General features: G+C 40.9%; 3 protein-coding genes across 6 annotated transcripts in view; 2 read left to right on the top strand and 1 right to left on the bottom strand.

The window, feature by feature from the left end:
- The first annotated feature begins 16 nt into the window (after positions 1–16).
- On the top strand, positions 17–7,507 carry sars1 (seryl-tRNA synthetase 1). The gene is made up of 11 exons (XM_080030694.1): positions 17–185; positions 1,298–1,368; positions 1,548–1,628; positions 2,239–2,397; positions 2,892–3,035; positions 3,470–3,625; positions 4,488–4,709; positions 5,184–5,313; positions 5,891–6,048; positions 6,292–6,421; positions 6,877–7,507. Exons 1-11 carry the CDS (start codon positions 50–52, stop codon positions 7,032–7,034), a joined length of 1,545 nt encoding a protein of 514 aa, XP_079886820.1. The 5' UTR covers positions 17–49; the 3' UTR covers positions 7,035–7,507.
- Positions 7,508–14,964: 7,457 nt separating this feature from the next.
- On the top strand, positions 14,965–22,656 carry LOC307253295 (transmembrane protein 106C-like). The gene is made up of 8 exons (XM_080031275.1): positions 14,965–15,079; positions 15,532–15,764; positions 16,551–16,614; positions 17,040–17,199; positions 18,647–18,787; positions 19,615–19,664; positions 19,841–19,894; positions 20,702–22,656. Exons 2-8 carry the CDS (start codon positions 15,548–15,550, stop codon positions 20,859–20,861), a joined length of 846 nt encoding a protein of 281 aa, XP_079887401.1. The 5' UTR covers positions 14,965–15,079; positions 15,532–15,547; the 3' UTR covers positions 20,862–22,656.
- A 149-nt stretch (positions 22,657–22,805) lies between these two features.
- Positions 22,806–25,759, bottom strand: part of tns2a (tensin 2a) — a 60,111-nt gene continuing 57,157 nt past the window's right edge. For all 4 annotated transcript variants that reach the window (XM_080031346.1, XM_080031348.1, XM_080031347.1 and 1 more), the window contains one exon: positions 22,806–25,552. In XM_080031346.1, the coding sequence (XP_079887472.1) occupies positions 25,414–25,552 (139 nt within the window). In that variant the 3' untranslated portion in view covers positions 22,806–25,413. The remainder of the gene's footprint in view (positions 25,553–25,759) is intronic.

Raw genomic sequence — 25,759 nt, 5'->3', positions numbered from 1 at the left:
TGTGCGCTCAAGTCAGTCTCTCTCCCACACACACTGACAGCGTGGAAACATGGTGCTGGACCTGGACCTGTTTCGGACCGATAAAGGCGGCGACCCAGAAAAGATCCGCGAGATCCAGAGGAAGAGGTTTAAAGATGTCACACTGGTCGACAAACTGGTCGCCGCAGACACAGAGTGGAGGAAATGTAAGCGCCCTTTTATTTCAGTCAATGATGTGTGGCTAACGTTAGCGCGGTGGCTACTCATGCTAACGTTAGCGTAGCGTCAGTGCAACACCGGGGAGGTGCTCGCGCGGAACTCCATTCGAAATCTGTCATTTTTAATGTCAACATATGAATTACAGCAGACTGTTTCTTCCCATCTATAGGGTCCCATCCAGGACTTTTCACATCGGACGCATTCTAAACGCACATTCTTCTATTCGGTCGCATAAAATTGAGAAAAATGCTCTATATAATCTACTTTTCTCATTAATTTCTTGTTATCCTCTCGTTACTAAAGCTCCAGAGGACTACAATTAATTTCAGAAAGTGAACAATTAAAATTGTTACTGTTCTGCCTAGGGAATTATGCCCATGCCGTATTGACCACTGGATATTGTTCTGTATGGTTGTAGAAAAAATAATCATGTACAGTAACTGGACGTTTGTTTATGAGTTTATGAATAATGTGTGGTCCGATTTGAGTGAAGTCTGGTGTGATCTCACAGGAAGAGACTAGCATGCTAATGTAAGCGCAACTAGCACCATTCAACGAATTCAAATGTGCCATATGCTATTCATTCACGTAGTTAACGGTAGTTAAAAGCAGCTTTCTTATAGGTTGATACCATGACGTTGATACTGGACTCCCAATATCTTATCCTCGGGATGCAATACAAAGTGTTGGCTAATGCTGAGTTAGCATAGCGATGCCGGGTAGTAACCAATAACGTGCAATCTGATGCAATCCCAGCCGGCAGCATGTCAAGTCAACCTCGCCCTGCACTGCAGCTACTGTAGCCGACACACGCTGACATTGATTTAAAACATGAATGATTCTGAAAGCGCAGTGTTACAATGGTGCGACTGTCTCAGTGGCAGAAGTCGTTTGTTTACAATGTGTATAATAGGTTTTGACTGACTGCATGAGAGGGTGAATTAATTGTCAACGACAGAAACCCAACACCTGTCATCCGGTTACTAGTCTACTGTGGCTTCTGCTGCAACAGACAGACAGACAGACAGACAGACAGACAGACAGACAGACACACACACACACACACACACAAACTGACTGTGATTTACCTCTCTAACAGGCCGCTTCACTGCAGACAACCTCAACAAAGCCAAGAACCTCTGCAGCAAGAAGATCGGGGAGAAAATGAAGGTGGGGATTGGGAGGCATCAGGATAATTAATACATGAACAGTCTGTTGACCCTCATACAGTAGAGTGAGAAAGCAGAAACATCACTGTTGATGTGTACTGTCCACCTACCAGACATTGAAGCTATGAATTGTATTTTTTGCTGCTTTCTAACACGGGTTTGTGTGTGTTGTGAACGCAGAAGAAGGAACCGGTCGGGGAGGACGAGGCCATACCTGAAGAAGCCCAGAACCTTGAGAACCTCACAGCTGACACACTGTCGGTACGTTCTGTCTGCTAGTTGTTCTGTCCAGTCCATCTCTGAAAACACAGTTACAACTTGAAGCCTCTGTAAACTTGGTCTAAAATAGTACATTTCAAAGAATCCGATTGAAGTGAAATGTTCATGAATATTATAAAACCTTTGTTTACTATTTATACACTGTTTGACAGGACTGTGTGGGGCGTGGCAATATCAAACAGTATCCATGGCAACAACCATTGTTTACAAACAATGTTCGGCAATGAGAACTGCCATGATTGGTTCAAAATACTAACTGTGTCATAAGAACCAGAGCATAGCCCTAAGCCTCATCTAAAAAATAAATAAAAAAAATCTTGCAAGGTTTAGCAAACTTACATGACAATATCTTTCATTTGGATTGATTAATACAAATTATATATAACTCCTTTTAGATGCTTACTATCATGCAACTAACTCCCCAAATTCACGTGTGTGTGTGTGTGTGTGTGTGTGTGTGTGTGTGTGTGTGTGTGTGTGTGTGTGTGTGTGTGTGTGTGTGTGTGTGTGTGTGTGTGTGTGTGTGTGTGTGTGCGCGTGTGCGTGTGCGTGTGTGTGTGTGTTTGACTGTGTGTGTGGTTGTGTGTGTCAGGCCCTGACTGTGACACAGATCAAGAAGGTGCGTGTGCTGGTGGACGAGGCGGTGGAGAAGGGAGACACTGAGCGGGTGAAGCTGGAGGCCGAGCGCTTTGAGTATCTGAGAGAGATCGGTAACCTGCTGCACCCCTCTGTCCCCATCAGCAATGATGAGGTGGGTTATTCATACAGACGCACATGTGTTTAGAGTAGGAGCACTTTGCATTACTTTGATTCAGCCATACATTATTGAATATACATCCATTGAGTAGCTCTAACTCCATTTTCATACATCACACATTGTCACATTAATTAACAAGATCTTCACGCACAAGGAGTTTACACACATGACCCAGCAAATCCATTTTCATATAAAATCCATTTGTTTTCGTCAATAGCTTATTTTATATGTGATTGTCATAACAATTATATGAACACCCTTCCGTCTTATAGAAATACATCAAAAGCAAGTTTGTTGTTGTTGCATAGATACATTTAAATCTTCTGGGTTCTTGTACAAATTCAACTTTGATCTTGAAAGTGCTGGAAAAGTTCTTGAATTTTACTCATTTCTTTTACACCCAAATGCTCATCTGATTGGTTATCGAGATGTTTTATCAGATCCATTTTCCCGCCTGACCTTTAATGAGCTTGCGTCCCTCCTGCCAGGATGCAGACAACAAGGTGGAGCGTACGTGGGGCGACTGCAGCGTGCAGAAGAAGTATTCCCACGTGGACCTGGTGGTGATGATCGATGGCTTTGATGGAGAGAGGGGGGCGGTGGTGGCAGGCAGCAGAGGCTACTTCCTCAAGGTACGCTAACATCTATTCTTAACAAGTCAATAGCTGCAGACCTGTACACCAGCATTCTTCATCCTTTAGAAGATCCCCTCAGCCTTTTACACTGCCTAACCTGCAGATCCAGTGACCTGTGTATGTGTGTAACAATATATTTATTGGGGTTTTGCAATTATAACGATTACAGTCCCTGGCTCAGTCTTGGCAGTAGGGACAGTATATTGACAAATTAACAGGCAAGCAAAGAACAGAGTTTCAAATACAGACGTTACAATATTTACGATGTACAGACATCTAGCTTACATGGGCTGACGATCCAATATCAAGTCTTATACCATCTGCCCAATCCGCACCACAGTCATAATGAATGACTTGTTACCAACATTTGTGTCCCAGCTTTCCTAGCGAGCAGCTGTTTATTAGTTTTTCCTCTGCTGTGTTGTGTTCAGGGCCCGCTGGTTTTCCTGGAGCAGGCCCTCATCAACTACGCCATGAGGATCCTCTACGCCAAGGACTACACCATGCTCTACACGCCCTTCTTCATGAGGAAGGAGGTGATGCAGGAGGTGGCCCAGCTCAGCCAGTTTGATGACGAGCTTTACAAGGTAATGTGATATAAAGTTATGGGGAAAGCCTTTTTAAAGGTGCACTATGCAGTTCCAGAGGGGAGGGATTTGTTAACATTTGCAGTGCTTGCAGCTAGTTTACAAAACATATATTCCACAGATATGGAGCAGCCGCTATAAAAGGCTTGGTGACCTTTTATTTTCTTGATCTTGACCTGTGCTTTGATTGGATTATGAACATGTAAAAAGCTCTGATAGATATGAAGGCTCCAACCCATTTAAAACAAGCAATACGATCTTCAAAATCAGTAGTCTAATCTAGTGTCATTAATGCATGGATGACTCTTTCAAAATCTTTGCATGGCAGGTATGGCTTGACTTTTGGCCATGTAGTGTAGTTCAGTTGTGACAGTGCCATCTGGTGGCCCACATGGAGAGCTGATTTAAAAAAAAAAAAAAAGACCCAGGTTATGATAGCATCTTAGATTCAGTGAATGGCAGAATATTTATGAAACCATTTGACATTTAGCTAGGCAGAGAAGAATTTTAATAACTTTGTCAGGTTTTGGATTTATTTTATTTATTTTATTGAATTGAACAGGGACAATGCACTCTAATAAAAACATAAAAAATAAAAACTGTGCCAGAATTAGCCAGAATGCTATTTCACATGTTTTACTGGTGATTAACAGTTCCTCCTTTTTATAAACGTGTGTGTGTGTGTGTGTGTGTGTGTGTGTGTGTGTGTGTGTGTGTGTGTGTGTGTGTGTGTGTGTGTGTGTGTGTGTGTGTGTGTGTGTGTGTGTGTGTGTGTGTGTGTGTGTGTGTGTGTGTGTGTGTGTGTGTGTGTGTGTGTGTGTGTGTGTGTGTGTGTGTGTGTGTGTGTTCGTGTGTTCCTCAGGTCATCGGTAAGGGCAGTGAGAAGTCCGACGACAGCTCCATAGATGAGAAGTACCTGATCGCCACCTCGGAGCAGCCCATCGCTGCCTTCCTGAGGGACGAGTGGCTGAAGCCTGAAGACCTGCCCGTCCGCTACGCCGGCTTCTCCACCTGCTTCAGGCAGGAGGTGGGCTCCCACGGCAGGGACACGCGCGGCATGTTCAGGGTCCACCAGTTTGAGAAGGTACGTGCTGGCTCAAAAAGTTAGTGTTAAAATCACAGTAAAAAAAAAAAAATCCCAGACAGATTTAACAGAGTTTCAAATCTGGCACTGTATTATATGGTGTCCGGGTTTTGAATCCTTCTAAATGGGGATCTTAAAAATGGGTGTCCATATGTTGAGAAAATCGTTTTGAAAGGGTGATTATTTATTTGGAAAACCATGTAGGGGTGTACATTTACTCTATTGCAATGTATTTATTTCATTTTTATGTTTTCAGATTTGAAACAGAACATCTGTGGTTTAAAAAACATTTTTTTCCAATGGTGCAAAACCTTTTTTGCAAAATGTCAAGTTTCGTCACTTTTTTTCAGATTTAAATTATGAACTTGACTAGATAAAAAACAATGAGAAAAGGCCATTTAACATTAGTACTCAGACTACATTTTAATTAGACTAATGGTTTAGTGTTGTTGTGTTTAACCCCTGTCCTTGTAGATTGAGCAGTTTGTGTACGCCTCTCCACATGAAGAGAAGTCCTGGGAGATGTTTGATGAGATGATCGGGACAGCAGAGGAGCTGTACAAGTCACTGGGGATTCCCTATCGCATCGTCAACATTGTCTCTGGTAGGTCCGACACTCTCACACCACACTCAACCTAATGCACAAACAAGCTGTGTCCTTCCCCATCAAATAGTCCCCCTCAGTCACTACAATGTGAAGAATGCCTCCAGAAATCAGAGTTTTAAATGCATTCATACCATGATATCAGCTATGGGTGTCAAATAGCTGGTTTCATAGATTGATTCATTGGACAACGATACAAGATTTGCCGATATTGCAAAGTCTGCCGCAATAGGAACTCAATTCGATTCAGGGGGGCCTGTGATTTTTATGAGACGATATCATGTTATGCCCGTTTAACGCAACCTGTTACATTTATATCAACTCACAAAAAATAAAAAACTTTTTACCACATGATTTAATACAAAAAGAATCAAAACATTTATTGGAAATGGTGTAACACTTAGACATGCAGAGAGATTGTCAAAATAAAAGCATATTAAAACACCACTGTATGTATTTGGGCGTTGCTTTGATGCAATTCGATATTTAGCCAATTAAACCATATATTGATCTATATCCATATGTCCTTAAACCTGTAATATCAGCTAAGCACTTCCTACTGTTTGGTCACCGTTAGGGGCCCTGAACCATGCAGCCAGTAAGAAGCTGGACTTGGAGGCGTGGTTCCCTGGCTCCGGGGCCTTCAGAGAGCTGGTCTCCTGCTCCAACTGTCTGGACTACCAGGCCAGGCGCCTCCGCATCCGCTACGGACAGACCAAGAAGATGATGGACAAGGTGAGTGCTGCTACACAAAGATCTGGCCCATAATGCCCAACCATGTGACAAATGTTGGTAAGCTGATGTCATTCCACACTGCGTCCTTTGGTGGATGTTTTGATCCCCTATAAACCCTCTCTCTCTCTCTCTCTCTCTCTCTCTCTCTCTCTCTCTCTCTCCCCCTCTCCCTCTCTCTCTCCCTCTCTCTCTCGCTCTCTCTCCCTCTCCCTCTCTCTCTCTCTCTCTCTCTCTGATGCGTAGGCGGAGTTTGTGCACATGTTGAACGCGACCATGTGTGCAACCACGCGTGTGATGTGTGCCATCCTGGAGAATTACCAGACGGAAGAAGGCATAGTTGTCCCAGAGCCTCTCAGGCCGTTCATGCCCCCTGGTAAGCTGTGGCTCAAGGCTTTCCACACCCTTCATTTGCTCTTTTCCACTGTCAAAAAGTTGGGAAGCGCGTACCAAAAATAAGCGAACCGTGCCCACTCCGATTGCTGTCACCTTTTGTACCAAGACGTCCCAAAAGGGTGGAGCTACACACTGCAGTCTGTTGATTGGTCGACAGAATAGTTTTCGTTTTACAGATGAAACGACGCATGTAGTTACCTCGGTTAGAGTGGAGAGTCTTGTGTTTTGGGGGAAAAGACGGTGCGCAGCTCCTTGTTTATTTGTGCTAAGCTAAGCTAATGGACTGTACCTTTTACTTTAGACAGGACAGACATGAGGCATAGTATCAAATATCAATAATTTCATCTGAGTCTTGGTTAAGAAAGCTAAGCTGTTTTGTTATTTTGGCTCTAGTATTATTACATGTATTTTGAACTCCCCTTGTCTGTCCTCCAGGTATGACTGAGATACTCAAGTTTGTCAAGCCGGCTCCCATCGACCTGGAGATGAGCAAGAAAGCCAAGAAACAGACTGAAGGAGGGAAGAAGAAGAAGCAGCAGGGAGGAGGAGACCTGCCCACCGCCATGGATACCATGTCTGTCAACGAATCATAGGCCTCGGCTCGACCACACCCCCACGCTGTGTCACCACGCCAACCACATACACACACACACACACATAAAATTGATGGGATAATGCTGCTTGTCTAAATGATCACACACTTCTTAAAGTGGGGGAAAACAAATCTCAAATCACATGGGCACATCATGTTGTCCAGCCCCAGTTATCCCATGTGTCTAACCTGCAAGTGATTTCTGGAGAATATGTGTTGGCAATATCACTTCTAATTGAGTGAATAACTTCTTAAAATTTTCCTTACTGTACTGCAAGTATACTTAAAACAGAATCTGGTGTTAATACACAGCCTAGACTCTGTAACAGAGCCCAGACTTTGTATTAACACCAGCTTTTTTTTTTTGTTGCATCTCCAGAATTGCTTACCCCCAACTTGAATGGATAGTGTGTTATTCATCTCACATCTTCCTCTCCCTCATTCACTCAATAAAAGGATCTCTCTCTGCCCATCTACAGTCCAGCCTTTTCATCCCTCTCTCACAACAACACTGAGCCTGACACAAACAGATTGATTGACAGCACCTAATTCCTGGTGAATTAGTCTCAGTGTGACTGCTGTGGTGTGTTCTGATAAACCACTGGTTACATGTGTGTTTTAGGGATGGTTAACAGTTTGGTCTTTGTAGAAAATGATCACTAGCTCTGAAATCTCCATTCATCTGCTCTACTGTTGCCTCTAATGTAAAATGTGGCTGATGACTACATGTCTTTTAAGTTGATCTAACAATTTTTCATATTGAATATTATATACCATATATGATCCTTCTGTCTTCTCTGAACACAGACGGACAGCTTTTGCTCAAAGCCGACCATAATGCCGTTCACCAGCTCACCATTGAGACATTGGCATTCATGTCTTTATGCACTTGCTACGCTAAAGATATATAAATGATTGAGCATTGATGGAAGTGGGACTCGCTGTAAACAGATAATAAATACAGTTGATATGGAACTCTTGTTTTTGAGATTTCTTTTTCACAGTGAGTCGATCAACATGTCTTTCTAGTTTGAATACTTCAGGATGTGTTCCAATTCCAACAGTTTATTACATGAGGACTGTACACAAGAAAATGAATAAATGCGTCTACAGTGGGAACTCTTCGGTAACCATACTATCCAGTATATTCATACATTCGTACAAAGCTGTTTTCTCTAAACACATCTGATAAGTAGTAATAACATATGTTTGTCAGAAAATGCCTTATGTTGGTGGTAGAACTCAAAAATCAACAAATGCTGTATTGAGCCGATTTGTCAAGAGTTGTGTCATCCTTTTAAACTTTCAAACACCAACTATATACAGTGGAAGAAATACATTGTTGATCCCTCACTGATTTTGTAAGTTTGCCCACTTACAATGAAATGAACAGTCTATAATTTTAATGCTAGGTTTATTCTAACAGTGACAGACAGAACATCCAGAAAATCATATAAAAAAAAGATAAATAATTTTGCATTTCATTGAGTGAAATAAGTATTTGATCCCCTATCAAAACATTGCTTAGTACTTGGTGGAGAAACCCTTGTTGGCAAGTACACAGGTCAGCCATGTCTTGTTGATGACCACGTTTGCACACATCTCAGGAGGATATTTGGACCACTCCTCTTTGCAGATCCTCTCCTAATCTTTAAGGTTTCGAGGCTTGTCAGGATTCATATTTTACACATTATTGATGTTATAACCAACCATATAATATTTACATTCACTCTTATATAATCAACTAAACAACCAATACATTCATAACATGTGATCTAAATGTTCTCATACAGAGCAGGGACAGGAAGGAAGGGAGGAAAGGCACATGCCTTTGAGGAAAGTTCGGTAAAATGTTTTCCCAGAAAGCAAGGCCAGAGAAAGAGAGATTTATCTATCTTAAACAAAGAACTACTGTACAGACCTGACTCCTCTTAGATAAGAAGTAATATTCAAGGCTAGGAGCATAGTTCTCCTTTCAGGCAAAAGAAGAGGATTGGTCAGGAAAACGCAAGACAACGAGATCAACCAATCAATAGACATTTTTCAAGATATATTATGAGACTCTGCTGTCGAAAGAGCTCTCACTTTTTCCCTGTCACTGAACTCCTGCATAAGCTGTCCTGTGATATCACTTCATTATTAAACATCGCTCCTGAGAACTTTTAAACTTTTTCCAGTCATCTTTTTCTTCCATCTTTTTCTTCCATGTCGCTTGAGCTTCAGCTCCCTCCACATATCTATTGGATTAAGGTCCTTAATGTGCTTCTTCTTGAGCCACTCCTTTGTTGCCTTTGCTGTATTTTTAGGGTCATTGACGTGCTGGAAGACCCATCCATGACCCATTTTTACGGACCTGGCTGAGAGAAAGAGGTTGTCACCCAGTATTACATGGTACATGGCCCCATCTATAGTTCCCTCGATGCAGTGAAGTCCACCTGTCCCCTTAGAAGAAAAACACCCCCAAAGCATAATGCTTCAACCTCCATGCTTGACTGTGGGGATGGTGTTCTTGGGGTCATAGTCAGAATTCCTCTTCCTCCAAACATGGCGAGTCACTATGATACCAAATAACTTGATTTTGTTCTAATCTGACCACATCACCTTCTCCCAAGCATTCTCTGAGTCGTTCAGGTGTTCATTGGCAAACTTCAGACGGTTCTGTAGGGGAGACCGGGGATAGTAGGCACACTTTTTACTCTAGTGAGAATTGCTCATCACCTAAACATCTTTCAATAGATATTCCTACATTAAATTGAAGCTTAAAGTGTTGGCTTGAAATGTGAACCCCTCACTTTTTCTATCTTATTGTAATAAAGAAGAAATTAATCATCAAAGACACCCTTACACATTGTGACAACCAACCCCATCAAGGGGTCGGTTGTCACACACTATAGGGTTGTTTGTCACAATGTTATCTTAATGGGAATAATCTTAAAAAGAAGGCAATAAAGCAGAACTAAATTGGAAAGTTTAATTGCATTGTCAAGTTGACAAATAGGCCTACATAACTTACTGTAGCCTTGGCAGCTGGTCTAGTTTGTTTGGTATGCACTGGGTTGTTTTGATTTTGTTGCCCTTTTTTCTTTTGCATGCTAGCTGCCTTTTCCTGCTCTATTCTTTCCTTCTCTGGGGTGTCAGTGAGGATACAGCTTGACAATTTATTTCGTTATTGGGTTCCTTTTCTGGCTGCAGCCTTTGTATAACATGTGACAACCAACCTCCCAAAAAATGTGATGACCAACCCCAACTTGAATTTCTTGCTAGCATCAAGGCCAACAACCATCTGACAACTAATTAGCTTGCTAACCACTATCTAAAATGTCAAGGTTCAAAAGGCCACTTTTTTAGGGTAACAAGTGTTTTGTTATAAACCCATTGTGTAAAAGCCTAGGAGCTAAATATTTTCAATTTGACATACAGTATTACGCCGTTCTCCCCTACATGTCCCTTCTTGAGCAGGGGGACTTTACGGGCACTACAGGATTTCAATCCATTACGGCATAGTGTGTTACCAAAGGTTTTCTTGGTGACTCTGGTCCTAGCTGCCTTGGGATCATAAACAAGCTCCTCCCGTGTAGATCTGGGCTGATCCCTCACCTTTCTCATGATCATTGATACCCCACAAAGTGAGATCTTGCATGGAGCCCCAGACCGAGGGAGATTGACGGTCATTCTGTGTTCTTTCATCTTCGAATAATCGCACCAACAGTTGTCTCCTTCTCACCCAGCTTCTCGCCAATGGTCTTGTAGTCTATTCCGGCCTTGTGCAGGTCTACAATCTTGTGCCTGATGTCATTAGACAGCTATTTGGTCTTGCCCATGATGGAGATGTTGGAGTTTGATTTATTGACTCTGTGGACAGGTGTCTTTTATACAGGTAACAAGTTGAGACAGGTGTGTTTTATACAGGAAACTAGTTGAGATTAGGAACACGAGGACTAATCTGTGGGAGCCAGAAACTTTATGGTTGGTAGGGGATCAAATACTTATTTCACTCAATGAAATGCAAAATAATTTATATCTTTTTTTTTTACGTGATTTTCTGGATTTTCTTTTTGATATTCTGCCTATCACTGTTAAAATAAACCTAGCTTTAAAATTATAGACCGCTCATTTCTTTGTAAGTGGGCAAACTTACAAAATCGGTGGGGGATCAAATACTTATTTCCTCCACTGTAGTGATGAACATGCTGATACCTTTAAACCCAAATCCACAACATCCACCTAATTATGACATGGGGCTTTAGTTGCATGCTGGTTAGCATCTGAAAAGAGTTGTTAGGCATATTTATCAATCCAAATTAAATTTATTGTCATTTTAGTTTGATAAACTTTACAGAAATGTGGGTTAAATGAGGCGGGACTATGCTCTGGTTCTTATGATACAATACGTTTTTTGAACAAATCATGGCAGTTCTCTGCCCGAACATCCTATAAAAAAAAGATTGACTGTCGCCATGGAGATAGATATGGCCACGCCCATAAAGTCCGGACAAACGGTCTAGAGTTTAGACAGTAAAAAAGCTGTTTTTTTAACTACACTTTTATAATAAACTGTATACAGTATATAGGCTATATATTTTTTTTTCTTTTACTGTTTTAGACCAGGTTTCCAGAGGCTTTAAGAGACTGCAGTGCTTTTATAATACTTGTACTGAAATATATTTTGCTGAATAGTAGGCCTATCAATGAAACTCTTGATATCTGATGAAGGGCAATAAGGAAGACATGCCAGTTACTCATTAACTCCAGTAGACTTTACACTCATTATACATCCGCCTTTTAATGCAATGAGAAGCTGTTTCACTCTGGTCAAAGACAATATTTCAGGAAAGGTAAGCTGAGTATACAGTATTTCTTGGAACTTTTAATGTGATTGAAACATTTCTGTGTTGTTAGAGCCATATGTTTGTGTGGCCCTGCAGGGTGTAGCTTGGTACCAGGCCTGTGAAAATGAGTGACATCTCAGACGATGAGTGTGAGATCTCCTTTCCAGTAAAGGTAAATACGGTTTGATTTACAGTTAAAAAATAGATACGTGTGAATAACAATAGCAGCTGTGTGCAGCTCAGTTTGCCTATTCAGTGATTGGACTTTTAATGATGTTACATTAATATGTCATGCCATGCTGTGTTGTTATCAAAAGCAGCTATTTAGTATAGTTTAACACACTATTTTCTATTTGTCTCCACTTTTTTTTTCTTTGTCTAACCTAAACTAAAGTTACTAGGCCGGGTTGAGGTGGTGCGCCCTGATGGACTACAAATCCTGGAGGAAGCGGTTCAGGGACTACAGGTATACACAACCATGATATCCTGTTTATTAATTGAATGGCCATGTTCATGCAAATTCATGGCAAACCAAAGCCCATGGTGTTTGGTGTGCTCTTTTCTTTAGTGTTCAAGATACACTGGCACAGTGCAGCATATATATAATTTTCGAATTTTCTATTTTTTTCTCAATGAATGTGTTGAAAGCCTAAGTTATGCAAAACCTCTACAAATGTTGTTGACTTGAATGCTTGAGACACATTGAGTGGAAAACCCAAGTTTGTATCCACCATCAAATGAGCTCTGTAGGAACTTCACATGTTGCTTTTAAAGATGCAGTAACAAACTTAAACCTGCCATCAATCTGTCTGTCTGTCTGTCTGTCTGTCTGTCTGTCTGTCTGTCTCTCTCATCACTAGACACCAGAGAAATTCTCGTCAGAAAAGGCTGCAAAGAAGAGCAAAGTCCACCTCTTCCTGTCGATGAGTGGGATAGACATTTTGGAAAATAAAACCAAGGTGTGTGGTGCCGCGACAACTAACATTTTCTTTTTAAATAACACAATTGAATGACACATATTGTATTGCTTCCTATGGCCTTGAATGCTCCCATAAGAGTCTTCTTATTGTCTCTCCTGCCCCTCAGTTCTTGCTGTACACATGTCCTCTGTCCACCGTCTCCTTCTGTGCCGTCCTGCCGTCTTCACCCAAAGTCTTTGGCTTTGTGGCCAGGCACCCTGCAGCAGACATGTATCACTGCTATCTGTTCCAGAGCAGGAAGTTTGTGAGTATTTTTCCCAGAACAGCATTACACCACATAGGGACAACTGTTTGAACAGGACTTAAAGGAACAGTTCACAATTTGTTTTTATTAGTAACTTGTATTTTCCTATTCATAAAGGAATAGTTCAACATTTAAATGTGTTTGGCTTGTTGCCTCAATCATGGATTCAATACAAGGCGACAGAAACCATTACTTTAACTGTGCTGGCCTTTTTTGAAGGAGCAATGGGCAAAGGTCGCTCATCGCTAATTAGCTTATCACAAAATAATGGTAGTCAATAGGTAGTGTTAGCCTTCCCTAAGCAGGCAGTCAGAAGAGAAATCTCTCAATGCCCCCCTGTGCTTGTTGGGACATTGTTTTTTTAGACTTTATCATATTTTAGAATAAAAAATAAAAAACATACCTGAAGGGAACTGCCCAGTGCACATGCATCGAACACAGATGTTTTGTTTTGTTGACCTACTGACAAGCACACCTGCACTGGTTTGGGTATAATCACATCTAATGGTAAATAAGCAAGCACAGAGGACCATTTAGTGATGTTGTAAAGTTGATCTTGCTGAGGCAGGCTAATACTCCCCATTGACTACAAGTAATTGTGATAAGCTAATTAGAAATAAGCGACCTTTGCTCATGTCTCCTTCAAAAATGCACGCACAGTAGGCTACATGACATCATGTTGCCTAGTCTTGAAACTGAGAGTGAGACAACAAGCCAAAACATTTAAAACGTTGAACTATTCCTTTAACTATTATGAACCTTTACAAACAATGTAGTTCGCAACAAATATTGTAACCTTGCCTAATGAGATGTTCATGCTTTCTTAAGTCCAAGGCGTGAATTCTCCTAATTCCTTTTTCAGTCTCACGTGCTGGTCTCAGTTATCGGGGATGCCTTCAGAGCTTCAAGAAAGGAGGAGAACGTCAGGGGAGGACGAGACCTGGCAGTGGAGGCACTCAGACACAAGGTTAATTCTAATGTACACTATTGTAGCATATAGCTTCTCAGTGGCTAAATTGAAAGGGAATTGATACATGCTCTTGGGATTTTTTTTTTTATATATACTGTATATATCCAGTTGTGCAGTTTCAAACAGATGTACTCATTACTTTCTCTTTTTATTTCTCCAGAATAAAATTCTCCAGAAAGAAAATGCTGAGCTGAAGAAGAAACTTGCAGAACAGAGCAACGCTTGAACAATACTTTTGTAGCAAATATGCTGTCAGTCTTGTACACGTGACACTTTTTTCGAGCATTTCAGGGGCTGCTAGCCCCCCAGGAAAACATTCGGGCAATATGGAGCACTGTAAAGGAAATAAAGAGTTGCAAGAGAAGGATGTAAATGAGTGCTGTAATTATATACTTTTATAATGAAATATATTAATGTTAAACTTTCTGATGCTGTGTTATTATTACACCTGCATGTGGAATCGATTGTTGGTGCGTTACCTGCATCCACACCAGTAGAGGACAGCAGTGAGCATATATAGTATTTTGTCAACTAAGTACTAGGTGGTGCGTTAAAATGCTGCCTTTAAACTGTCGGAAATAACACTTGACTACGCCATAGATTGTTTCAACGAAAAATCAAAGAACATCATACAACATAGGGAGACGGACTTTGACATTGCAGATGATTTGATGTGTGACCCGAGTAATAACTTGTAGCTTAATTTTAAGTCTGACTAATGGTAGCAAAATTGTTTGCAACTGTGTAATAAACTGCTTTATAAATAAAACCGGCATCCATGGCTTTCTGAATCTGTTGTCTGAAGTCTAAAATATCATAAAGCAGCCGTGGCTCAATCTATTTAAAACACACGGATGCGTCGACCTGTTGAACTATTGTAAAGTGGGTTCGGAAAATTACGTAGGGCACGTGAACACAACATATCATGGAGGTAAACTGTGGCATGACGGCGCTCGCGGCTGTTGTAAATTATGCGACTTTGATATGACACGGTTCACTTGTTGTTTAGTTAACGTCTAACAGGTAAGCTACCTTTGTGTTGTTAAGCGTAATAAAGTGACAGTCGGTGACAGTGACTGGGAGCCAGCTATCTCAAAGCTCACTGCTCTGTTAGCAAACTAGCTAACTAGTTTCGCTGTTCTGCCTGCCTGCCGATACTTGTATGTACCCTAGCTGTGTGAATTTAATAAAGTAGCCTATGTGCTGATAAAACCATTCTTAAATGTTTGAAATGCACCCTGTTGAGCCAAAATAAGTCAAACAATATAATTCATACATCTCCAGATATACAGACAGTGAATGCATTATTTGACAGGCATGCAGCACTCAGCATAACACTGTGTTCCCGTTGTTGTCACATTTTGTTCCCTGTCAGCTGAATACTTGAATACTTGCGGACACTGGACGCATTCTCTGTCTCAGTCACATCTGACCCAAGTTTGCCCATATTTCCCCCCCGCTGCATGGCTGTGCAGACTGCCCGTGTGTCTGATGGGGACACGGTGGTCCCGCAGCGGCAGCAGCCTGCCCCTGGTCCCGGGGAGAGGGAGCCCCGATGGGGAGGAAGGGGACCAGAGAGACTCCGATAACGACTCTCTGGACGGGCTGGGCCGGCGGGAGGACATAGCGCAGTTCCCCTACGTGGAGTTCACCGGCAGGGATAGTATAACATGTCCAACGTGCCAGGGCACTGGGCGCATACCGTCGGGTGAGTATTAAGAACATATGACAATTCAAATCACTTTATCTGTCCCCCTCCCCCGAAGGACAATTTAAAGGCAGGTAATGTTAACTTGTGAACTTTGACCTCACCACGGATGGACTGTAGGCCTATGCCGGGGAGAGATTGTGAAGTTATCTTGGTCTGAAGCGGTTCTGGAGAATGCTTTTAGTAAAAAATCACTATTTTTTAAAATCAAAACCTGTCCATACTGTGTTTGCATAACACACATCCAGTGTTACTACACAGCCTATAGGCTCTGTAAACAGGTAAACAAAGGGTATGTAAACAAAGGGGGTCCACTGTTGCTTGCAACATGCCCGTTTACAGAGCCTAGGCTGTGTAGGTATTAACAGGCATTTTCCCAGCACACATAACACAGTAAGGACATGTCGTGAGGAGATATTCACTGATTTTGATAAAAAGCGTTGCCCAGAATGGCTGACTCCACCTTTTTAAAATATATGCAACAGGAGAGGAATTCTCCATAACTATGTCTCCATGTAGTCTGGCTGGAAAGTCCATGCAGGCAGTTTAATAACCACTCACACAGTAACGTTCTATTGTTACCAGCACTAGTAGTCTCTGATTTTAAACTGGTATTATTCACCCTAAAGCAGTGTGACTTAATGAAAAAGCAGAACATTCCTCTTCTAACAGTGCAGCATTGCATGTGTTGTTCTGTTTAGCTCCGCCGTGTGTCAGCAATATATTTCAGAGGGGAAAACGCCAATCACTTTGTAACTTTGCCCTGTTCTATCCGTCTCCCAATAGGTCAAGTGAATGAACTGGTCGCATTGATCCCGTACAGCGACCAAAGGCTGCAGCCCCAGAGGACGTAAGTAACTACATGTTGAGTCCATGGTCTTTCAGTGTTGAACTAAAAAGACAAACGACAAACTGAAGTGTGTGTGTGTGTGTGTGTGTGTGTGTGTGTGTGTGTGTGTGTGTGTGTGTGTGTGTGTGTGTGTGTGTGTGTGTGTGTGTGTGTGTGTGTGTGTGTGTGTGTGTGTGTGTGTGTGTGTGTGTGTGTGTGTGTGTGTGTGTGTGTGTGTGTGTGTGTGTTGAACTAAAAAGACAAACGACAAACTGAAGCCTGTGTGTGTGTGTGTGTCTTAAGAATGCAGCAATGTACGAATACTTTGCAATTTAGCCAAAGTACTAAAGTTTGTAATGCAACATACTGTATAACTATCTTCAAAGTGCTAAATGTCCAGTGCTTGTTGTATAATATGCTTGCTGTGTGTGTGTGTGTGTGTACAGTAAGCTGTGGGTGGTGTTGTCGGTGGTGGTGTGCCTGCTGGCCTCCTCCCTGGTGGCCTTCTTCCTCTTCCCTCGCACCGTGGTGGTGGTGGATGACGGGATCCACTCTGTGACTGTGCGCTTCGACCGCGACAACATGAGGGTCCTCATGAACATGACGGTATGGTTCCTTCCCTCCCCCATACTCTCAGCTCTACGTAACTTACACTGCTGAAACTAAAGCCTTGTTTCCACTGAGCGGTTTGGTTTGGTACGGTACAGCATACACTTAATCGCGTTTTCCACTGTCAAAAGTTGGGAAGGGTACCAAAATAAGCGAACAGTGCCGGACCTATTTTTGTCACCCTTTCGTTGTATACTGTATACCAAGCCGTCCACAAAGGAGCTACACACTGATATCCGTTGATTGGCTGACAGAATAATTACAGTGTGAGAGATAAACCACTGTGTGCAATCTCCTCGGCATGAGTGAAGAGTCTCTTGTGTTTAGCGAAAAATGTCAGCGCGCAGCTCTTTGTTTATTTGTGTGGCGTTTTTCCTCTTCATATAATGAATCAGCGGGCTACACTGTGTCACTGCTGTTATGTTACCACAGTTACATAGCGGTTTGTTTATGATGATGGACAGGTTGTTGTCTCTGTGTGAGCGATGCCTCATTCATTGGACATCTGTCTCATGTTCAACCTCTAATCCAACCAACAATGCAGCACATGTCCTGCGTTCCAATACCCATACTTGCTGTAATTTAGTATGGTAGAATTTTTTTTTAGGATGTCCAATTCTTGTGTTAGATTTATCATGCTTAAAGATACCCGGAGGCCCTACTAAATGCAGATTTTAAGTGTTGAAACAGCATGCTATTCAGGCAAGATCAAGGGGTGAAGTAAAAGTATAAATGGTTCATAAAACGCTGACCTCTCTCAGGCAATACTCTGTGCAATTACAAATGTCGGTCACTTCACCACACCCAATTGTATTTGAGCAGATTGCATAACAGTGCACTGTACTGGTATCAGTGGCGGATACAGAACGTCATTAATGGGTGTGCCGGCAATATCTGGATGGGCCACTGTATAAACATTTCTTTTTCACACACACACACACACACACACACTATAAATGATTAGGGGAGAGAACTTGCAGATCGGTATAGTAAATTCTTAATATGTCTAACTCCTCAGAATGACAGCCACCACCTTGTCAGATTAATAACTCCACACATAAAATAAGAAATATGATAGGCCGCCATAAAAATAAATATCTGCTAATAAAGAGAGGCTTCCACATGGGTTGTGGTGATAGGGGGATCACGCTAATTTGCAAAGTCCTCATGTCTACATCGCACCGCCAACCGAGAGACAAGCATTAATGTTTACGCCGTGAGCCCCACAGAACTGGTGCAGGCATAGATCATGGGAGCGTTTCTGTTGGTGAGATGTGCCAGTCAAAACGATCTGAGGTCTAGACAGGGTCAGATGTAGTCAGCCTCAAATAAAGTCTGTGATGATCTCAAAGTTGAAAAGCAAAACTATAAATTAAAGTTTGTGCTCTCTCTCTCTCTCTCTCTCTGTCTCTGTGTGTGTGTCTCTCTCTCTCTCTCTCCTCAGAGCACCCTGAATCTGACCAACCCAAACTTCTTCTCGGTGCTGGTTCGGAGTGTGAGCTGTCAGGTCCTCTACATGAAGACAGTGATCGGGACAGCACTGATAGACAACACCACCACCATCCTGCCCCTCAGCCAGAGACAGGTAACACACGCACACACACACACACACACACACACACACACACACACACACACACACACACACACACACACACACACACACACACACGCGCCTAAATACACACCAAAAAATACACGCACAATAGAAGATTTTTTTTATTTTGAATATTGATTTTATTGAACTTTTCAGCTTTCATACAGGAAAAGAAAGTTAGATACATGTTAAGGGAAGTGAAAATAACAACAGAATCAACTTAACTATACATGGAACAAATAGACTAAATGTATATCAATCATATAAATCAATCTTAATCTTGTGCTAAGATGTTTAAAAGAATGAATTGAGTTGATCTTGTAATAACAAGCATTCTCTGTGTCTGATATATCTTGTTCCTCCACGCTGTTGATAACAAGGAACCTGGGCACTGTAGTTTATTCTGAACTGGTCCAACATACACTGTCTTGCCACCATACATACTAAATACTGCAGTCTAGGATACTTTTTTAAAGTGATAGTATATGATTAAGGCTACATTTAAAACTGCTGTCAAAATGAACACCTGTTTTTCTTATTTATTTGACACTTTTTTTGTATCAGTAGTTAATAATTGCCTCAGTGGGGAAGTGGAAAAAGTATTGAGAAATTCACAAACATGTTATTGTTTTGGGTCTTATCATCATAATGTTGCAAGCTCAATGAAATGTCTTCAGGTTAACCAAATAGTTAGCTTCTCAGGTCATTATCTCCCTGCTGATATTACATGTTACTGTATACATTTGTCCATGAGTTTGGTCAGCTGTGGATATAACCTGTTGAGCTATTGTGTAATGTGACTTTCTCTCCTGCAGGTGAACTACACTGTCAGTGTGGCGATTGGGAGAGGTGCCACCTACGTCTAGTAAGTGTCCCTGCCTAAACCTTTTCCATGTCCAACACAAACTCTTCACAAGCATTAGCTCTTAAAACAATTTTTATTTATTTTTATTTTTGACTCGTGTAAATAATGCAAAGAGAAAATGAGTAGAATGAACATTTTGATCAATTCTAAACTCTGTCTGTGTATTTCTTTCTCAGTGCCTTCTGCACAATGCCCAGCATAAAGGTCCACAACATTGTCGTATTCATGGAGTAAGTATCCGCACCCTGAGAAAATGGCTTCATTTCATTTGTATCAATTAGTTCTTTTTTGTCCTGTTGCTTCTGCCATGTCATCATTACAGCCGTGGACAAAGTATTTTGTTTATTATTTTTAGTAGAACTACCCATTCAGCAGTGTACAAATACTTTCCTCTGAAATACTGTATAATGGAGTAGTATTACGTAGGCTCACTCACTCACTCACTCACTCACTCACTCACTCACTCACTCACTCACTCACTCACTCACTCGCTCGCTCGCTCACTCACTCACTCACTCACTCACTCACTCACTCACTCACTCACTCACTCACTCACTCACTCACTCACTCACTCACTCACTCACTCACTCACTCACTCACTCACTCACTCACTCACTCACTCACTCACTCACTCACTCACAGTGAATTATCACTTACTTACCCTCAAGTATAAGTGCTATTTAACTGTATTTAATAACTTGAGGGCTGCTTAGTTACCACCACTGCATCATCACAACCTTTGCATAACAGCCCACAGTCTAGAGGCAGCTATGTTGTGTGTGTCATGTCCAATAACACTGAGAAACACTGTGACCACACCACATTAGCCACTTCCTCAATATGTTTGCCTGTGTGAAATGATGTCCACCATTACATGCTACTGTATTTCTTTCTAGCTTTATTTATAGTTGTTGACTAAACCATAATTTCAAACACTGGTTCTAAGCATTCTTTCAGCAGGTGCAGTTTCTATTCCAATTGAAATCACATGCAAATATTTATATTCTGTATCTGTTTTTTTTTTTTCTTCTCCGTAGAACCTCTGTGAAAACCTCATACATGGTGCGAACATCCCAGAACAGCCTGGAGGCCTATCGCTACATAGACTGTGGTTCCAACAGCACAAACCATCACAAGCATATCTCCCCTGGCTCTACCCACTCACAAGCCTCATCCCTCAGCCCCACTCAGCTGTGAGGATGGGGGGGGATGGAGGACAAAAAACCACCACCAGCATAATACCAAAATGGTGCTTTTAGAGTGGCTGTTAACTTGTTGCATTGACTTTAGTGATGAAAAAATCCATTTGTGGGTCAAGAAAGTGTCCTAAAAGGCAGAAGACCACTGTTTTAACTATTCATTTCATTAGAAGGCCCAGTGGCAACAGATGAAGTGGTTTTGTTGTTGTGGGTTGTTGTTAAGATATTGACATTTCTTGACACCTTTTTTGGTATTTGCATTTTATTAGTGGGACCTTCTGGTTGCCTGTCCTCAACTCAACCAAGTCTAAAACATAAGTTTCTAAAAGGCAGTTTAGCTGTTTGAGAAAGACTGAGTCACTTGTACCAGTGGTGAAAACAGAATGAGTCATGAATTGCCAATGCATGCTCCCTTTGTGGGTGTGTTCGGTAGAGGGAAACAGGACACACACACGTCACAGAGAGATCCTTTCTTTAAAGGGACCGGCCCACATTACCCGGCTGACTATGTGGTGCCATTGACGGCATTTTTTTTGCCATCGCTTTAAAGGTGGAGTCAACGATTCTGGAGAATGTTTGTGGGCAATTTTCTCTTTTTGTCAAAATCAGTGACTATCTCCTCACAATCTGCTACCTTGTCCGTACTGTGTGTGCGTGCTGAAAAAGAAATCTGGTGTTAATGTACAGCCTAGCCTCTGTAAACTTGTATGTAAACAAACAGAAGTGGCCCGTTTTGTTTACATTTCCTTTTTTTCATACCAGTTTACAGAGCCTAGGCTGTGTATATAACACCAGAATTTCTTTACCCGTGCACACACAAAGTACGGACAGGTAGCAGATTGTGAGGAGATATTCACTGATTTTGACAAATTCAGGGATTTGTCAACAAACATTCTCCAGAATGGCTGACTCCACCTTTTAATTAACACTGCAAAGTTGTGTGTGAGTGTTGCTGCTTTAACATATAGCACAGCATTCTGCAGAATAAGCTTGAATGACTTTTGGTATGGTAACACTGTGGTAAGTGTGGGCTGCTGTTTTGGATTGAACGTGGGGCATCATTTACTGCACCTTGATACTGTTGACCCATTGTTTAAACACAATGCTTTCGCCGTGTTATTTAACTGCTTCTAGAAGTTGGAAATGGCCTTTAACAAATGTAATATTTGTCAACGGACTTTTAAAAAAAAAATTAATCTATAAGTTATTCCTTCACAGCGAGTCTTAGCGTACTGGTTTTAGATTCAGCGTATACTGTAAGTGTCACGGTGAGATGGTTGATTTTCTCAGGCTAAGTTTTTCTTTGAGGTATCAAAGTGTGTTGATGTGAGTTTATTAGTGATCCAGTGCCTCACTCTATTAGGTAACCTACGGTAATGTTTTTCCACAATCATTGACACTCCTAGTTAAGCTACACTCCTAGTTAAGCTACGGATGGGGAAACTGTGTGGTTTATAAACTTGAAAAAAAACATGTCTACGGACTAGAGCATTTCAGACCAGTAATAGTATGTCGGAGACGAGGCCCACTTTAATTTCACTTAACCAAGTTCTCAGGTTGGTTCTGCTTCAGTATATACTCTGAATAGATATGTCTTTTATAAGCTCGACCTCACAGCGCCAACAAAGGGACTTGGAAGCAATTGTGAGTAAAGTTTTTTTTTTTTAAAGGGACAGTTTGTAAATTTATGAATGATGATTTTATCAGGCTTTTTTCTTTTCAAAATACAGTTTATATTGTCATGTTTGGTTCTTGTTTTTAAAGGGATTTGTGAATAAATACAGTTAATTATGAACACCATTACCCATGTCGGGTATTTTCTTTGCCGACCATTCACAGCTGCAACAGTCTGTCAATCTACAGGATATTAATAAGTATTTTATTGATAATTATTTCAATTCATTCACCTAAAAAAACAAAGACCCAAAAGCACTTTAGGTACCACATCATTCAGTTTAATTTTATACATTTTTGTTGCATACAAAATAGCATAATATCCATTTTTCCAACAAACAAACAAACGTTTCCTTTTTATCATGTCTCATACGCCGTCCTATAGCTGCATGTGAAAATATATTACTACATCATATAGTGATACACAAACAAGAAAAGCAACCACAACATATCGCTGTGATACAAAGTAGTAGTTTTCCTTGTTTTTATACCACACACACTAAATAAATGCATAGTAAAAAATACAAGAAGCAATACAGTAAGTACAAAAATATAGCTGGATAAAAAAGCTTATTAATACAAGAGTGCTTCATCTTTGGTTAAGTACGTTTTGTCTTTGTTTATATTGTGTGGTTAAGCAGTCTTCTCCTAGTTGACTTAATATTGTGTGTGAATCACTGACCCACTGGATTTGGTCACAAATTGTGTTGCAGTGTGGATGAACGCCAAAAACATTTACTGGCACTGGTGTGCTTTTAAAGGTGCACTATGCAGTTTCAGAGGAGGGGAATTTGTATACATATGCAGAGCCTGCAGTTGGTTTACAAAACATATTTACTCTACATGTAATTCAATTCTTAATATTGAATTATTCTATCATAAATGAAACCAAAATTGTTTTGAGGCACCTGCTGGAACCAAACGTAATCACAAAATAGGTGTGTAAACTAAACAGTGGGCCCTGCTGCTGTAAACAACAACAACAGTGAAACAGGAACTTTTTACGGTAGCTTGCTAACTTCAGTGTTCCAGGAAAGTCTGTTTATTTAGTTATGAGAATATACCTTAGAAAATGTCCACTTCTCTTACACACCCGAAGTTACATAGTGCACCTTTAATACTCCGTCCTTCCCCATCTAGCATCGAGCTTTTTCCCCGTTTCACATACATTTCTTTTCAAAAGGACATAACGATTCCTTACCCAACATGTTTACCTAAATACCATCGACACACACACACGTGCACGCCACTCCCTCACATACACACACACTCTGTTAAAAGTTAGAAAAACTTCACATTCACGTTTACTTTCATCAGTTATGTCTCTATCTCGCTCCCATTAGTAAATGTATGCGAGTGAAAAAACCCAAAACTAAATTGATTGTCGATTATGATTCAAAATGTGTCACACTTAGAAAGGTGCTGTTGTCGGGTCTGAAGGCAAGAGTGGCTGAGAATAATGCTGTACATACACAAAATACCTGGACATCTCTTTAAGATATAGAAACTGAATTACATCGTCAGGTCTTTGGTCACTTTTTTTTTATACAAAGAAAAAAAATATATGGAATTCTGTATAGCAACACAAAATATGAACACCGGTTGTTATTAAAGGCAGATATTATGTTTAAATGTTGAACATTATAGGGCCTTACTGCCCCTACAAACAGTGCAAGGAAAGATTCCAGATCCGTCTCACACACACACACTGGTCTGTGCTCTAAATGTTACTTTAGCACTACTCTCATTGTTACATTGCTTCATTGAGCCATCTTTAAACTAGGGGCCTGTATCACAAAGCCAGTTCAATTTATAATCTGACTGAATTTTCTGGAGCCTTTAATATGACATATGGAATTTGATTTACCCACAGGGCAACTAAGCAATTGTTGCAGCAAAATATGTAAAAGTCAAATAAATTCCCACATATACCCAAACATGAACAGTAAGTCTACAGCTAGATACTGTAAAGTGTGGGAATTGTTCCATAGGTGTTTTAACATGTTCTGCACTTTACAAAGAGTAAGAAAAATATGTTGATAAACCATACGTTTGACCACAGCCATATGCCTTTGTTAAACCTTTTTTTTAAATGATCTTGGTAGGCAAAGTGACTGTACTAATCATGTCAGGAGGACTGTGTAGGAATAATGACTCCCATAGTGATTTGCTGAATTTAAAAGTGAACTAGCTTCATGATACCAGAAACTCTGAGTTAATCCCAAAGTCAGGTGGGTATTAACCTATGTACATATTTCTCCATGATACCGGCCCCTGGTAGATGTTAAAAACATATGAAATCCACTATAGATTGTGGGCTCTCTGTTCTTGGAGGAGTTGTTACACTAAATATCATGTTTTATGCATTGTTTGGACACTGTTTTTGTCTGGTTTTTATTGATCCAAAAATGGATATTTTGTGATTTTTTTGTCAACTAACCTTGTTAGGAAACAGCGGTATTGTTTACTAGGAGGAAACAATAGTGGAAATGAAAAACCATCACGGCCTTCAAAATGTCTTCACACCAAAAAGTGTTTTTGCAACACAGCAACAGCATTAAAGGTGGAGTCAAAGACTCAGGAGAATTTGTTGACAAATCACTTTTTGTCAAAATCACTGAATATCTCCTCACAATCTGCTTACCTGTTCGTACTGTGTGTATGTGTGCTGAAATACACAGCCTAGGCTCTGTAAACTGGTCTGTACACAAAAAGTGATTTGCCAACAAATATTGTCCAGAATCGCTTACCCCCTGTACCTTTAACGTCATGGCGCAAAATTGAGAAAACACAAGCTGACATGCCTCCATTGAAAGCCGTGTCAGTACTATAATGTACTCTGCTCTGAGCTTGGCTTTTCCTCTCTCTGTCTCTCTCTATCGTCTTGGAGACAACATGACCTTGTTGATGAAGTTGACGATGGCAGAGGCCGGCTGTTCGGGGTCCAACTCGGCAAACAGGTGGCAAACGTTCTCCGCCAAACTGCCCTGCTTCTTGGCTACAAAACCAAACACCCTGAGAGAGGGGGAGGAATCAACAAGTTGAGTGTGAGAAGAAGACACTAAAGGGAGCTAATTACATGTAACAATGTTTTGGTAACACTTTACAATAAGGGTACATAAATTAACTGTTAGTTAATGCTTGTTTAATGCATACTTAGCATCTACTAAGCATTAACTAACTGATATGCTTACTTAATGTTAAGCATTAGTTAACTTAGCA

The sequence above is a fragment of the Ammodytes marinus genome (assembly GCF_949987685.1).
Source record: "Ammodytes marinus genome assembly, chromosome: 7".
In the NCBI taxonomy this organism is placed as follows: domain Eukaryota; kingdom Metazoa; phylum Chordata; class Actinopteri; order Uranoscopiformes; family Ammodytidae; genus Ammodytes; species Ammodytes marinus.
This window is presented reverse-complemented; position numbering and strand designations above follow the sequence as displayed.

Coding starts and splice junctions, on each gene's coding strand:
- sars1 (XM_080030694.1), top strand. CDS start 50: ATGGTGCTGGACCTGGACCTGTTTCGGACCGATAAAGGCGGCGACCCA. Junction 1,629..2,238: donor TCACAGCTGACACACTGTCG/GTACGTTCTGTC, acceptor TGTGTGTGTCAG/GCCCTGACTGTGACACAGAT. Junction 5,314..5,890: donor CATCGTCAACATTGTCTCTG/GTAGGTCCGACA, acceptor GGTCACCGTTAG/GGGCCCTGAACCATGCAGCC.
- LOC307253295 (XM_080031275.1), top strand. CDS start 15,548: ATGGGGACACGGTGGTCCCGCAGCGGCAGCAGCCTGCCCCTGGTCCCG. Junction 15,765..16,550: donor CACTGGGCGCATACCGTCGG/GTGAGTATTAAG, acceptor GTCTCCCAATAG/GTCAAGTGAATGAACTGGTC. Junction 19,665..19,840: donor AGAGGTGCCACCTACGTCTA/GTAAGTGTCCCT, acceptor TTTCTTTCTCAG/TGCCTTCTGCACAATGCCCA.